This window comes from Babylonia areolata, chromosome 18, assembly GCF_041734735.1.
Source record: "Babylonia areolata isolate BAREFJ2019XMU chromosome 18, ASM4173473v1, whole genome shotgun sequence".
Classification (NCBI taxonomy): Eukaryota; Metazoa; Mollusca; class Gastropoda; order Neogastropoda; family Buccinidae; genus Babylonia; species Babylonia areolata.
Genome location: NC_134893.1, coordinates 73,859,477 through 73,876,182, shown reverse-complemented (window position 1 = coordinate 73,876,182; position 16,706 = coordinate 73,859,477). Strand labels below are relative to the sequence as shown.

The 16,706-nt window shown below is 48.2% G+C and overlaps 1 protein-coding gene across 1 annotated transcript in view; it reads right to left on the bottom strand.

Annotated features, from left to right (window-relative positions):
* Positions 1-846: 846 nt before the first annotated feature.
* LOC143292152 (retinoic acid receptor beta-like) overlaps positions 847-16,706 on the bottom strand; it is a 75,656-nt gene continuing 59,796 nt past the window's right edge. Inside the window, exon 8 of the mRNA XM_076602339.1 lies at positions 847-955. Within this exon, the coding sequence (XP_076458454.1) occupies positions 855-955 (101 nt within the window). The 3' untranslated portion in view covers positions 847-854. The remainder of the gene's footprint in view (positions 956-16,706) is intronic.

The following is a 16,706-nucleotide window of genomic DNA, read 5'->3' as shown; positions in this document are numbered from 1 at the left end:
AGTGGCAGTGTCCGAGAAGAGCACTTTCCCAGTGGCAGTGTCCGAGAAGAGCACTTTCCCACAGAACGGCTGAAAACAGCTTGGTGCTCCTGAGCTGAAGTGGCAAGAAAAGGCAGGACCAGGTGTCTTCTTTGTACCTGTGTTTTTCTGACATCCCTGTAGCTGTTTTCCTGTGGTGTCTGAAACATGGCAGACAGAACACAGACATGCAGAGTCCTGGCTGACCCAAAACGTTGATGCAGAGTGCAGGGAGCTCTGTCCTGCTGCTGTACAGAGATGGTCCATCAGATGTTGCTGTGACACAGAACAAAACCTGCTCCTGCATGACTCCAACACGCTGTGACAGAACAAAACCTGCTCCTGCATGACTCCAACACGCTGTGACACAGAACAAAACCTGCTCCTGCATGACTCCAACACGCTGTGACACAGAACAAAACCTGCTCCTGCATGACTCCAACACGCTGTGACAGAACAAAACCTGCTCCTGCATGATCCAACACGCTGTGACACAGAACAAAAGCTACTCCTGCATGACTAATACGTTGCTAGAGCGGGGAAGCGGTCCATTTCTGCCTGACCAAACCCTGCAGCGTGCAGAGGGCCCGTTCAGCGTACCCCTCAGGACTGGTGGCGGCACTGAGAGAGGCTCAGTCCCACACAGGGCCCGGGGAAGAGTGAATGGTGTGGTGGGGGATGTCGTGGTTGTGGTGGCGATCTGGCAGTCTGTCAGTTCCCGGTCCTGGCAGCAGCAGCAGTCACCGGCGCCGGTAGCCAGAATGGTGGTGGTGGTGGTGGGGAAGAAGGAGGGTGGATGCAGAGGGGAGGGTGGGTGCCAGGGGAGAGGGCGGGGGTCAGGGGATGTAGACGTTCTCATGGCGGTCCAACATCTCTATGACGAGCGGGGGCAGCTCTCCGGGCACCTCCAGCCTTAAGTGCAGCACCCACTCTGCACCTGTTGGGACAGCAAACCACAGTGCCCGTCACTGCCCGGCCCTCACCCCCACCCCCACCCCCACACCACACTGACCAGTCACTGCCCCACCCCCACCCCCACACCACACTGACCATTCACTGCCCCCACCTCCACACCACACTGCCAAGTCACTGCCCTCACCCCCACCCCCACACCACACTGACCATTCACTGCCCTCACCCCCACCCCCACACCACACTGACCAGTCACTGCCCTCACCCCTCACCCCCACACCACACTGACCAGTCACTGCCCTCACCCACCACACCACACTGCCACCCCCACCCCACACCACACTGACCAGTCACTGCCCCACCCCCACCCCCACACCACACTGACCATTCACTGCCCTCACCTCCACCCCCACACCACACTGACCATTCACTGCCCTCACCCCCACCCCCACACCACACTGACCATTCACTGCCCTCACCCCCACCCCCACACCACACTGACCAGTCACTGCCCCACCCCCACCCCCACACCACACTGACCATTCACTGCCCCCACCTCCACACCACACTGCCAAGTCACTGCCCTCACCCCCACCCCCACACCACACTGACAGTCACTGCCCTCACCCCCACCCCCACACCACACTGACCAGTCACTGCCCTCACCCTCACCCCCACACCACACTGACCAGTCACTGCCCTCACCCCCACCCCCACACCACACTGACCATTCACTGCCCTCACCCCACCCCCACCCCACACCACACTGACCAGTCACTGCCCTCACCCCCACACCACACTGACAGTCACTGCCTCACCCCCACCCCCACACCACACTGACAGTCACTGCCCTCACCCCCACACCACACTGACAGTCACTGCCCTCACCCCCACCCCCACACCACACTGACCATTCACTGCCCTCACCCCCACACCACACTGACCATTCACTGCCCTCACCCCCACCCCCACACCACACTGACCATTCACTGCCCTCACCCCCCACCCCACACCACCCTGACCAGTCACTGCCCTCACCCCCACCCCCACCCCACACCACACTGACCAGTCACTGCCCTCACCCCCACACCACACTGACAGTCACTGCCTCACCCCCACCCCCACACCACACTGACTAGTCACTGCCCTCACCCCCACCCCCACACCACACTGACCATTCACTGCCCTCACCCCCACCCCCCCACACCACACTGACCAGTCACTGCCCTCACCCTCACCCCCACCCCACACTGACCAGTCATTGCCCTAACCCCCACCCCCACACCACACTGACCAGTCATTGCCCTAACCCCCACCCCCACACCACACTGACCAGTCATTGCCCCCACCCCCACCCCCACACCACACTGACCAGTCACTGCCCCCACCCCCACACCACACTGACCAGTCATTGCCCTCACCCTCACCCCCACACCACACTGACCAGTCACTGCCCTCACCCCTACACCACACTGACCAGTCATTGCCCTCACCCTCACCCCCACACCACACTGACCAGTCACTGCCCTCACCCCCACACCCTTCCCTCCACTCCATCCCATCTTGACCAAAACATCGCCCAGTCAACTCTGACACGTCAGACAAAAAGAATACAAAATAAAAACGATTCTTAAAAAGCGGACATACTATATTAAAAAAAAAGAACGGTTTTGTTAAAAGGAGGTAAAATAAAAGTAAATTGAAATACCATGAAAATAATAAAAACATTGATTAATTTGCATCATAGTAGTTCAGTAAAGGTGAAAAAGCACAGGTAAATTTCCCCCGTCTTCTTTCCAAAAAAAGAAAAAAGAAAAAGAAAGCTGCCTTTTAACAGAATTTTCAAATTTTAATTGGATGTTATTACTTCCAACAAAGGGTGTGTGTGTGTGGGTGGGGGGGGGGAGTACATTTAAATACCTGGGCAAACACTCATGCACGCTCACTTGCACGACATATATATATCGGGTGTCCGCAAAAAAAGTGAACCACTGGTTGACAAGTATTTTCTCAGTGATAGAGAAATCGAATTCATTGAAAATTTTCGCACAGAAACCGTAGGGTATCATCAACAAGTCTGCAAAATATCTAAAAGTTCGAACGCAAATTATGCTAATACTGTCAAATTCAAAACAGCATGTCAAACAATCCAATATCAGAGCTGTGCAATGTGACCTTCATCATGTTCATGCCAGCTGCCAGGCGTTGACATCTGTCAATCAGTGTCAGCCTAAAAATCTGTCAAGTCTCTTGGGTTTTTTTTAAATTTTATTTTATTGTCGTCTGTATCCAAAATCAGTTCTGTCCAAAGTTTCAGTTTGGAAGGATCAACCATGCCTTTGAGTGAAAGTGATAAGGTTACCATTGAAAACTGTTTCAAGGAGAAAGGTTGGGGTGGAAGAAAGATCATAAAGGAATTCCCAGGCAAGGGGTGGAGTCATGTCACTGTAAATAGACTTATCGCTAAAATACGCACTACAGGGTCAGTAGCACGTAAAATTGGCAGTGGGAGACCCAAGACTGCATGTTTGGAGGAGAACAAGGACCGTGTTGAGGAACTGATTCAATCCCAGGAGGAGAACCCAGGGACCCACAAATCTCTTAGAGAAGTCGCAAGCGATTTACAAGTGAGCAAGTCTGTGCAAAGAATGGCGAAAGAACTGGAGCTGAAGCCCTTCAAAAGGATATGGGTATCAAGGAGGGACCAAAATGTTAGAGGAAAAAGAAAAACTCGCTGCCGTAACTTGAATGACTGCTACTCGGTCACTGATGTGAAAAGGATCATTTTCACAGACGAGAAAGACTTTAGAGGATAGCTAAAAACCGCCAAAACAATCGCGTTTATAGGAAACGGAAACGAGAAATTCAGTCATCTCTCCTCTATCATGAGACTTCTAGATTACATTCATTTTATTGACACTGATAGAGCCAAAGTTAATAGTGAAAGCTACATTTAGTTATTGGATGACAATCTTCTCCCGGATTGTAGGCGTCTTTATCCTAGAAACAATTACGTATTTCAGCAAGATGGGGCTCCTTCACACACAAGTAGGGCAACGCAGGCCCATCTGGAGGAGGCTACGCCAGAATTCATCAAGAAGGATGAATGGCCTCCACAAAGTCCTGACTGTAACCCAGTGGATTATGCCATATGGGACTCTCTGAAGGAGAAAGTTTACCGCCTGGGGGTGGGGGTGGGGGGGTGTGAGAGACAAAGCTGAGCAGGCGTTAAAGGACAGGATAATAATGTCATGGGAGGAGAGATATCGGTGGAAGAAATACTTAAAAGCATTTCTGCTTGGAAGAAACGGCTTCGTTTAGTCGTGTAGGAAGATGGAGGCCACATTGAGCATAAACTGAAATAAGTGAGTTTTCCTCTGATATTGGAGTTTTCGACATGCTGCTTTGAATTTGACAATACATAATTTTTATCCGAACGTTTAGATATTTTGTAGACTTGTTGATGATACCCTAAGGTTACTGTGTAAAGATTTTCAATGAATTCGGTTTCTCTATCACTGAGAAAATACTTGTCAACAAGCGGTTCACTTTTTGGGGGACACCCGATATTATTATTATTATTTTAGTCTTATTTTCTTCTTCTTTTTTAATGCGTGTGCACTTGCCTCTGTGCACTTGCCTCTGTGCACGTTCAGCTTGGATGATTTCCTGGATGTGGAAGCTGTTATTTATGTACCACCCTCACGTCTAACGTTCAAGAAAACACAACGCATGCATCCGTTTCACTTTCGAACGCGAATGTTCCGCACTAAACTCCCCAACAACAACAACAGCAAACAACAAACAAAGCAGAAACTTCATTCACGACTTGAACTGACAAGTTAAATAAAAAATTAAGACAGCGCTTTGCAGGTCAGGTCATGTGTTGGTCACCCTTCTTTCATCCACTCCTGTGTTTGAAATGAGGCGGTGTTCTATATGGGTCACTCCTGTTTCATCCACTCTCTGTGTTTGAAATGAAGCGATGTTCTATATGGGTCACTCCTGTTTCATCCACTCTCTGTGTTTGAAATGAGGCGATGTTCTATATGGGTCACTCCTGTTTCATCCACTCTCTGCGTTTGAAATGAGATGAGGTCCTATGTGGGTCACTCCTGTCTCATCTCTGCGTTTGAAATGAGATGAGGTCCTATGTGGGTCACTCCTGTCTCATCCACTGTCTGTTTCACAATGAGAGGAGGTCCTATGTGGGTCACTCCTGTCTCATCCACTCTCCATGGTTTAAAGGAGATGAGGTCCTGTGTGGGTCACTCCTGTCTCATCCACTCTCCATGGTTTAAAGGAGATGAGGTCCTGTGTGGGTCACTCCTGTCTCATCCACTCTCCATGGTTTAAAGGAGATGAGGTCCTGTGTGGGTCACTCCAGTCTCATCCACTCTCCATGGTTTAAAGGAGATGAGGTCCTGTGTGGGTCACTCCTGTCTCATCCACTCTCCATGGTTTAAAGGAGATGAGGTCCTAAGTGGGTCCCTCCTGTCTCATCCACTCTGTCTCGCAATGAGATGAGAGATGTTTAGGATGTGTAGTTGGCGATGAACTGATGGCCTCCAATATTTCTCGCCCACTGCTGACACGTGCAAGGGACTAGAAGGCAGGGTATTCACAACGCCCGATGAACACTGCCTGGAAGGGTTCTGTCACCATCACTGGAGAGAACAGGCCTCCAGAAAACACCGTGACAGCCTCAGCTGGCATCTTCAGACCAAGAGTCACACAGCATGTTTCTGACCATCAGCACAGCACAGCCAGTGCCTGTGGTGTCACACACCAGTCGTCATGTCCCAGTCCACATTCAGAAACACTGCTTTCCGACATGTCTGCGGAGGAAGATGTTGGTGTGGATTTCCCTGATAGCCGTTCAACACTTTCTGGCCAACCTTTCTTTCCACTGATGTTGTATCATCACCGTCAGTCTGACACGTACTTCACTGAACATTCATGAGATCATCTTTTCTTTTTTTCCAGTGTCATTTTCTGCTAAGTTTGTGGGGATTCCCCTGTTGTCATCTTTCTCTGTTGTGGGGATTCCCCTGTTGTCATCTTTCTAAGCATCAAAGGAGAGCTCACTATTCAGACGATGACACAGTTAAGACAGACAGACAAACAGTGGAGACAGACCTCACTTGTCAGACGATGAACAGTTTTAAGACAGACAGAACTAACGATGGAGACAGACTCACTTGTCAGAGAATACACATCAAGACAGACAGACAACAATGGAGGACGAGCTCACTTTTCAGACGATACACAGCTACGACATACAGACAAACAATGGTACAGAGCTCCCCAATAACTTGTCCAGACGAAGACACAGTTAAGACAGACCAGACGACACTGGAGACAGACCTCACTGTCAGACGATACACCATTTAAGACAGACAGACAAAACCAATGGAGACAGACCTCAACTTGTCAAAGATGACACGAGTTAGAGACAGACAGACAAACAATGGAGTACCAGACCTCACCTTGTCAGACGATGACACAGCTAAGACAGACAGACAAACAATGGAGACAGACCTCACTTGTCAGACGATGACACAGCTAGGACAGACAGACAAACAATGGAGACAGACCTCACTTGTCAGACGATGACACAGCTAGGACAGACAGACAAACAATGGAGACAGACCTCACTTGTCAGAGGATGGAGTGAGACAGCTCCCTGATTGTGAAGGCATTCTTTGGAATGAACTTCCTCTTTCACTTCGTCAGGTCTCCGCACTCAGCTCTTTTAAGTCTGGCCTTAAAACCCACCTCTTCCCAAGATAGCCTCCCTCCCCTGCCTCTTCTTCGTATTCAGCTTCTCCAGTTTTACAGTTATGCGAGCTTGTGAATGACTGGTGTGAAAGCGGTTTGATTTGTCTCTGCACAAGGTTCAGCGCTATATAGACACTATTATCATATTACTCAGTGCCTTGACTGCCTTTTACGTCCATCGACATGGGGGTGTCTTTTTTTTCAAACGTTCAGGTTTCCTTCCATAGACAGTTCATAATACATGAGTGATATCTAATTAACGCAGCAACTGTAACCACTGACGATAATGCCATAACGTTGATAATTCTGTTGTTGGTGCGGGCGATGAAAATGATGTGCAATTAAAGACAATTCAGAATTCAGATGAGCATCTACGTTACGTAATTCTGTCGTCAGATACTCACCTAATCTTTACTAATCCGACTGGGTATCACACATGGATGTGCGTGCATACGTGTGTTTGTTTTTGTGCACCTAAAATGTAACATGTTCGTGTGAGTGTGTGTGTGCGTGGCTGAGACCTGATTGAATGACGCAGGAAACGAATGATGAGAACCCAATAACAGCTGTCAGACGCTCAGTCCAGGTAGGGAGCTTGAGATGGAATGGGGCTATAGAAGTATCCATGTAATCCCCCCTCCCCAACCCCCCACACATACAAAAATGTATGCGCGCGCGCGCGCGCGCGTGTGTGTGTGTGTGTCCCCGAATTGAGAAAATACGACTGACAGTTGTTTGAGCGAGGAGCCGGATGTTTGACAAAATGAGAACGAGAGACCTTTTTTTTCGAACTTTTAAAGGAAACAACAGAACGACAGTCTCAAAAGAGCAAGTGTAGGGTGAGAAAGACACGTTGGACGCCTGTGGTGTGACGGGGTGGGGTGGGGTGGGGTGATGCGGGGTGAGTGTGTGTGTGTGTGTTGGGGGGTGGGGGGAGGGGGGGGGGGTGGCGTTCAGACTACCGTGGGACACGTCAAACAATCATAAACATCAGGCCCGGTGTCATGCCCAGAATGACCCCACCCAAGTAAACCCTCTGGACATTCTGAGGACGGCATGAAAGACTCCACTGGTGAGTCCGCCCGGTAAGACGAACCCTGAGATGACTGCACGCCCCTTAACACGTTGTACCAAATTAGTTAGATAGAATATAATAGGATAGAACTTGTTGAACAAAAAGGGTGGAGTTAATTCGGGACATCCCCCAACACATTCCAGTCGTGGAACGGAAAGCCGTGTGTGATGGGTCAGTGTGGACTGCTGTCTGTTCCCTCCACACCATTCAGTGGTGGTATGGAAAGCAGTGTGTAGGTCAGTGTGGACTGCTGTCTGTTCCTCCACACCATTCAGTGGTGGTACATAAAGCAGTGTGTAGGTCAGTGTGGACTGCTGTCTGTTCCTCCACACCATTCAGTGGTGGTATGGGAAGCAGTGTGTAGGTCAGTGTGGACTGCTGTCTGTTCCTCCACACCATTCAGTGGTGGTATGGGAAGTAGTGTGTAGGTCAGTGTGGACTGCTGTCTGTTCCTCCACACCATTCAGTGGTGGTACATAAAGCAGTGTGTAGGTCAGTGTGGACTGCTGTCTGTTCCCTCCACACCATTCAGTGGTGGTACATAAAGCAGTGTGTAGGTCAGTGTGGACTGCTGTCTGTTCCCTCCACACCATTCAGCGGTGGTACATAAAGCAGTGTGTAGGTCAGTGTGGACTGCTGTCTGTTCCCTCCACACCATTCAGTGGTGGTACATAAAGCAGTGTGTAGGTCAGTGTGGACTGCTGTCTGTTCCCTCCACACTATTCAGTGGTGGTACATAAAGCAGTGTGTAGGTCAGTGTGGACTGCTGTCTGTTCCTCCACACCATTCAGTGGTGGTACATAAAGCAGTGTGTAGGTCAGTGTGGACTGCTGTCTGTTCCCTCCACACCATTCAGTGGTGGTACATAAAGCAGTGTGTAGGTCAGTGTGGACTGCTGTCTGTTCCCTCCACACCATTCAGTGGTGGTACATAAAGCAGTGTGTAGGTCAGTGTGGACTGCTGTCTGTTCCCTCCACACCATTCAGTGGTGGTACATAAAGCAGTGTGTAGGTCAGTGTGGACTGCTGTCTGTTCCCTCCACACCATTCAGTGGTGGTACATAAAGCAGTGTGTAGGTCAGTGTGGACTGCTGTCTGTTCCCTCCACACCATTCAGTGGTGGTATGGGAAGCAGTGTGTAGGTCAGTGTGGACTGCTGTCTGTTCCCTCCACACCATTCAGCGGTGGTACATAAAGCAGTGTGTAGGTCAGTGTGGACTGCTGTCTGTTCCTCCACACCATTCAGTGGTGGTACATAAAGCAGTGTGTAGGTCAGTGTGGACTGCTGTCTGTTCCTCCACACCATTCAGTGGTGGTATGGGAAGCAGTGTGTAGGTCAGTGTGGACTGCTGTCTGTTCCTCCACACCATTCAGTGGTGGTACATAAAGCAGTGTGTAGGTCAGTGTGGACTGCTGTCTGTTCCCTCCACACCATTCAGTGGTGGTACATAAAGCAGTGTGTAGGTCAGTGTGGACTGCTGTCTGTTCCCTCCACACCATTCAGTGGTGGTACATAAAGCAGTGTGTAGGTCAGTGTGGACTGCTGTCTGTTCCCTCCACACCATTCAGTGGTGGTACATAAAGCAGTGTGTAGGTCAGTGTGGACTGCTGTCTGTTCCCTCCACACCATTCAGTGGTGGTACATAAAGCAGTGTGTAGGTCAGTGTGGACTGCTGTCTGTTCCTCCACACCATTCAGTGGTGGTACATAAAGCAGTGTGTAGGTCAGTGTGGACTGCTGTCTGTTCCCTCCACACCATTCAGTGGTGGTACATAAAGCAGTGTGTAGGTCAGTGTGGACTGCTGTCTGTTCCCTCCACACCATTCAGTGGTGGTACATAAAGCAGTGTGTAGGTCAGTGTGGACTGCTGTCTGTTCCCTCCACACCATTCAGTGGTGGTACATAAAGCAGTGTGTAGGTCAGTGTGGACTGCTGTCTGTTCCTCCACACCATTCAGTGGTGGTACATAAAGCAGTGTGTAGGTCAGTGTGGACTGCTGTCTGTTCCCTCCACACCATTCAGTGGTGGTATGGGAAGCAGTGTGTAGGTCAGTGTGGACTGCTGTCTGTTCCCTCCACACCATTCAGCGGTGGTACATAAAGCAGTGTGTAGGTCAGTGTGGACTGCTGTCTGTTCCCTCCACACCATTCAGTGGTGGTACATAAAGCAGTGTGTAGGTCAGTGTGGACTGCTGTCTGTTCCCTCCACACCATTCAGCGGTGGTACATAAAGCAGTGTGTAGGTCAGTGTGGACTGCTGTCTGTTCCCTCCACACCATTCAGTGGTGGTACATAAAGCAGTGTGTAGGTCAGTGTGGACTGCTGTCTGTTCCCTCCACACCATTCAGCGGTGGTACATAAAGCAGTGTGTAGGTCAGTGTGGACTGCTGTCTGTTCCTCCACACCATTCAGTGGTGGTACATAAAGCAGTGTGTAGGTCAGTGTGGACTGCTGTCTGTTCCCTCCACACCATTCAGCGGTGGTACATAAAGCAGTGTGTAGGTCAGTGTGGACTGCTGTCTGTTCCTCCACACCATTCAGTGGTGGTATGGGAAGCAGTGTGTAGGTCAGTGTGGACTGCTGTCTGTTCCTCCACACCATTCAGTGGTGGTACATAAAGCAGTGTGTAGGTCAGTGTGGACTGCTGTCTGTTCCCTCCACACCATTCAGTGGTGGTACATAAAGCAGTGTGTAGGTCAGTGTGGACTGCTGTCTGTTCCTCCACACCATTCAGTGGTGGTACATAAAGCAGTGTGTAGGTCAGTGTGGACTGCTGTCTGTTCCCTCCACACCATTCAGTGGTGGTACATAAAGCAGTGTGTAGATCAGTGTGGACTGCTGTCTGTTCCCTCCACACCATTCAGTGGTGGTACATAAAGCAGTGTGTAGATCAGTGTGGACTGCTGTCTGTTCCCTCCACACCATTCAGCGGTGGTACATAAAGCAGTGTGTAGGTCAGTGTGGACTGCTGTCTGTTCCCTCCACACCATTCAGTGGTGGTACATAAAGCAGTGTGTAGGTCAGTGTGGACTGCTGTCTGTTCCCTCCACACCATTCAGTGGTGGTACATAAAGCAGTGTGTAGGTCAGTGTGGACTGCTGTCTGTTCCTCCACACCATTCAGTGGTGGTACATAAAGCAGTGTGTAGGTCAGTGTGGACTGCTGTCTGTTCCCTCCACACCATTCAGTGGTGGTGCCTGTTGAACGTCGCATGTGTGCAGTGTATTCAGGGCCAGCCAAAAATATTTGGGTCATTGGGGGCAGAGCTCCCTGCCCTAAAATGACTCCCTTGGGAGAGTTTCATTCCAGTGGAGTCAAAATAGTGGTGGGGGCCATTTCCAGGCGACACACCGGCACGTGACCGGAAGGATGGAGGAAGGGAAGCGAGACAGCGCCCCCTATCAAGGGAAAGATAACCCTTTATCTCTAACTGGCCACAGCACGAGGCAACCCGTCTACCGTATTCCCCCCGAAAAACCATTTGAAATGGAAGAAACGATGCGATTTCTTTTCCCCGGTTACACAAGAAGAAGACGGAAACATTGTAGTGTGTTGGTCGGTTAAGGGGAGAGGGAGAGAGAGGGAGAGGAGGGAGTTGAAACGACATGATAAATTGTGATTGTGGATAATGAAATAAGGTAAACAAGTGCTAATTTCTATTCTAGACATACAGAACAAAGTGGCATGCAGTGAGCGAGAGACAGAGACAAGTGAAGAAAGAAAGAGACAGAGAAATGTCATTTCCATGCAGTCACAAAAACAGCAGAAAGGCGCGCACGCACGCACGTACACACTCACACACACACACACACACACACACGAGCGCGCGCGCGCACACACACACACTCACGCAACTCATACACACTCACACACACTCACGCACACACTCACGCACACTCACGCACCCACTCACACACACTCACGCACCCTCACGCACACGCTTTATGTAGTTGACAATGACGGTAGGTAAGCTCAGATGGAATTAAAAAACAACAACAACAAACAAAACAACAACAAAACAGCTGCCCAGGTATCACCTGGGTCCAGCACCACACAGTCAGCGGGTTCACCAACAAATCAGACGAATAAAACAAACATACAACAACAAATACAACAATAAAAAGAAGAAGAATGAAATGATGAACGTCATCATCATCAACAAAAAGCCCATGATACACAGCAAGACCCAGCAAAGGGCACCACAATCACCACGCTGTTTACAAGCTTTATTCACTTATTCATTTTTAGTGCATGTTAAAGGACCCAAGGCAACATTTTTTGTCCCTGTAAAAAAACAGCACAGAAAAGTCCACTTTGCATATTGAAGATAATTATAAAAGCAAACAAGCAAACAAATAAAAAAAAGAGGAATTTCACTTTAAAAAAATTATGACGCTGAACTGAGGTGACGCATTGCTTTTCTCCAGTGGGACTTGTTAAAGTATTACGTGTGCGTGCGTGTGTGTGTGTGTGTGTGTGTGTGTGTGTGTGTGAGAGAGAGAGAGAGAGAGAGAGATACTTTTGAATCCCAGGTGTGGATGACAACGAAACCCTTGGTACTTTCCATTTGTGGCAAGTTGTATGACACATGGCAACAAGATAAAACCAGAATGTTATTCCCCCCCACCCACCCCCCACACACCCCTTCTTTCTCTGTCTCTCGCACAATAGAGTGTATCAGTATGTGCACGTGAGCGTACACACACCCCTTCTTTCTCTGTCTCTCGCACAATAGAGTGTATCAGTATGTGCACGTGAGCGTGCACACACACCTTCTTTCTCTGTCTCTCGCACAATAGAGTGTATCAGTATGTGCACGTGAGCGTGCACACACACCTTCTTTCTCTGTCTCTCGCACAATAGAGTGTATCGGTATGTGCACGTGAGCGTGCACACACACACCTTCTTTCTCTGTCTCTCGCACAATAGAGTGTATCAGTATGTGCACGTGAGCGTGCACACACCTTCTTTCTCTGTCTCTCGCACAATAGAGTGTATCAGTATGTGCACGTGAGCGTACACACACCCCTTCTTTCTCTGTCTCTCGCACAATAGAGTGTATCAGTATGTGCACGTGAGCGTGCACACACACCTTCTTTCTCTGTCTCTCGCACAATAGAGTGTATCAGTATGTGCACGTGAGCGTGCACACACACCTTCTTTCTGTGTCTCTCGCACAATAGAGTGTATCAGTATGTGCACGTGAGCGTGCACACACACCTTCTTTCTCTGTCTCTCGCACAATAGAGTGTATCAGTATGTGCACGTGAGCGTGCACACACACCTTCTTTCTCTGTCTCTCGCACAATAGAGTGTATCGGTATGTGCACGTGAGCGTGCACACACACACCTTCTTTCTCTGTCTCTCGCACAATAGAGTGTATCAGTATGTGCACGTGAGCGTGCACACACCCCTTCTTTCTCTGTCTCTCGCACAATAGAGTGTATCAGTATGTGCACGTGAGCGTGCACACACACCTTCTTTCTCTGTCTCTCGCACAATAGAGAGTATCAGTATGTGCACGTGAGCGTGCACACACACCTTCTTTCTCTGTCTCTCGCACAATAGAGTGTATCAGTATGTGCACGTGAGCGTGCACACACCCCTTCTTTCTCTGTCTCTCGCACAATAGAGTATCAGTATGTGCACGTGAGCGTGCACACACACCTTCTTTCTCTGTCTCTCGCACAATAGAGTGTATCAGTATGTGCACGTGAGCGTGCACACACACCTTCTTTCTCTGTCTCTCGCACAATAGAGTGTATCAGTATGTGCACGTGAGCGTACACAGATGAGGAGGTTCAGACAGAGACTGTGTACAAGACACGGGGAGTCAACTAAATCAGTAAATGTCTGTGTGTACAAGACCACCAATGACAAGTAAAGGTTAAACTAGTTCCACACAGCAATTCCAGACCAAATGAAAAGCAATGGATCAAGAGCAATTTTGATCATGTATGTCTGTCTGGATGTTGTTGTATTTACATCATAAGGATCGAAAGTTGTAAATGTTTGTTTGTTTTTTTAAAGCATTGGAACAATCATTGCCTCAAGCATGATTGGCTACATTTGACAACACACACACACTCAGTTGTGATAGGGAACCGTCAAATCACTTTTATCCAGAGACATACACCCTGGTTCATCATTCGGCATTGTGTGTGCGCGTGTGTGCGCGCGTGTGCGTGTGTGTGTACCAAGTTATGTATTCACAAAAACACATTCGCGCGTTCCTGAAAGAAAAATGTCTGACAAGAACTCCGCGAAATTGATGAAAGCAGTTTATTTGGCTGAACTGGAAACATGCTACTATAGTAATCGGTAGAAAACGTGTGGAGCAGTCTATTTTGCTCGCTTTTGTTTATCGGCCACAGTACAGGCAGCTAAGCCTGATTACATATATATATATAGTGTGGGGTGGGTAACCTAAAAACAAGTCTGGCAACAACTTAAGTTGTAAAGGCCCTTTTACTTTTTTCCTTCGTCTTAACCCCAGAGAGAACTGAGGTCTGACTTTTCTTTCTTCCTTCTCCATCCTCACACCACTGTTGTTGTCCTAAAATATGTTGGTTTTTTTTCCTAGATTTCATTAATTTGTAATAAATCATAAGTCGATGTTTTCTTCACCAATACCAATGCTACTGACCTCATATTTTCATATTCAGTAGTTCTTATTTAGTTATATATATATATATATATTAAAAAAAGGAAAAAAGCTACAGAATAAGACAGAATAAAATAAACAAATCTAGTCAGTCAATACACCATCAAATACAGCCACGGTGATCAATCACAATATTTACAAACAGAATGTCAAAACATGGGAAGTAACTCATGCACTGTTCAAACAAAACAAGAGTTTCACAACCGCATGTGAATAATTTTGTCCAGTGGAAAAAAGATGCAAACAGAATTTTTAAAAAGAATGTTTTGTAACACAGACTTGAAGTTGTCAGTTTTGTGACAGAAAAGAAAGTTCTGAAACACTGACTTGAAGTTGTCAGCTTTGTGACAGAAAAGAGAAAGTTCTGAAACACTGACTTGAAGTTGTCAGTTTTGCGCGACAAAAGAAATCCTTCCCACTTTCCATGGCGGCTGAACTTTCAGTCTCATCACCAAATGTGAATGTAACTGAATACATTTAATAAACCCAATGTAACTGAATACATTAATAAAAGTCAAAGAAGCCAGGATTCACCCCCTCTGACTTGGAAACCTTCACAAGACTAAGACCACAAGACTAAGACCACATTACTAAACAACATCGCCTTAAGGATTCCAACCCCTCAACATGGCCTTGATCAAGGATTCCCCCCCCCCCCGCTAACAAGGAACAACATGGCCTTAATTAAGGATTCCCCCCCCCTCTAACAAGGAACAACATGGCCTTAATTAAGGATTCCCCCCACCCCCCCTCTAACAAGGAACAACATGGCCTTAATTAAGGATTCCACCCCCTCTAACATGGCCTTAATTAAGGATTCCACCCCCTCTAACATGGAACAACATGGCCTTAAGGATTCCAACCCCTCTAACGAGGAACAACATGGTCTTAATTAAGGATTCCACCCCCTCTGACGAGGAACAACATGGCCTTAACGATTCCACCCCCTCTAACAAGGAACAACATGGCCTTAATTAAGGATTCCACCCCCTCTAACAAGGAACAACATGGCCTTAATTAAGGATTCCACCCCCTCTAACAAGGAACAACATGGCCTAAAGGATTCCACCCCCTCTAACAAGGAACAACATGGCCTAAAGGATTCCACCCCCTCTAACAAGGAACAACATGGCCTTAATTAAGGATTCCACCCCCTCTAACATGGAACAACATGGCCTTAATTAAGGATTCCACCCCCTCTAACATGGAACAACATGGCCTTAAGGATTCCACCCCCTCTAACATGAAACAACATGGCCTTAATTAAGGATCCCCCCCCTCTAACAAGGAACAACATGGCCTTAATTAAAGATCCCCCCCCCTCTAACAAGGAACAACATGGCCTTAATTAAGGATTCCACCCCCTCTAACAAGGAACAACATGGCCTTAACGATTCCACCCCCTCTAACAAGGAACAACATGGCCTTAACGATTCCACCCCCTCTAACAAGGAACAACATGGCCTTAACGATTCCACCCCCTCTAACAAGGAACAACATGGCCTTAAGGATTCCACCCCCTCTAACAAGGCCTAAAGGATTCCACCCCCTCTAACAAGGAACAACATGGCCTTAATTAAGGATTCCCCCCCTCTAACAAGGAACAACATGGCCTTAATTAAAGATCCCCCCCCCCCTCTAACAAGGAACAACATGGCCTTAATTAAAGATTCCACCCCCTCTAACATGGCCTTAATTAAGGATTCCACCCCCTCTAACATGGAACAACATGGCCTTAAGGATTCCAACCCCTCTAACAAGGAACAACATGGCCTTAATTAAGGATTCCCCCCCCTCTAACAAGGAACAACATGGCCTTAATTAAGGATTCCACCCCCTCTAATATGGCCTTAATTAAGGATTCCACCCCCTCTAACATGGAACAACATGGCCTTAATTAAGGATCCCCCCCCTCTAACAAGGAACAACATGGCCTTAAGGATTCCACCCCTGTAACAAGGAACAACATGGCCTTAATTAAGGATCCCCCCCCCCCTCTAACGAGGAACAACATGGCCTTAATTAAGGATTCCACCCCTCTAACAAGGAACAACATGGCCTTAATTAAGGATCCCCCCACCCTCTAACAAGGAACAACATAGCCTTAATTAAGGATTCCACCCCCTCTAACATGGAACAACATGCCTTAAGGATTCCACCCCCTCTAACATGAAACAACATGGCCTTAATTAAGGATTCCCCCCCTCTAACAAGGAACAACATGGCCTTAATTAAAGATCCCCCCCCCCTCTAACAA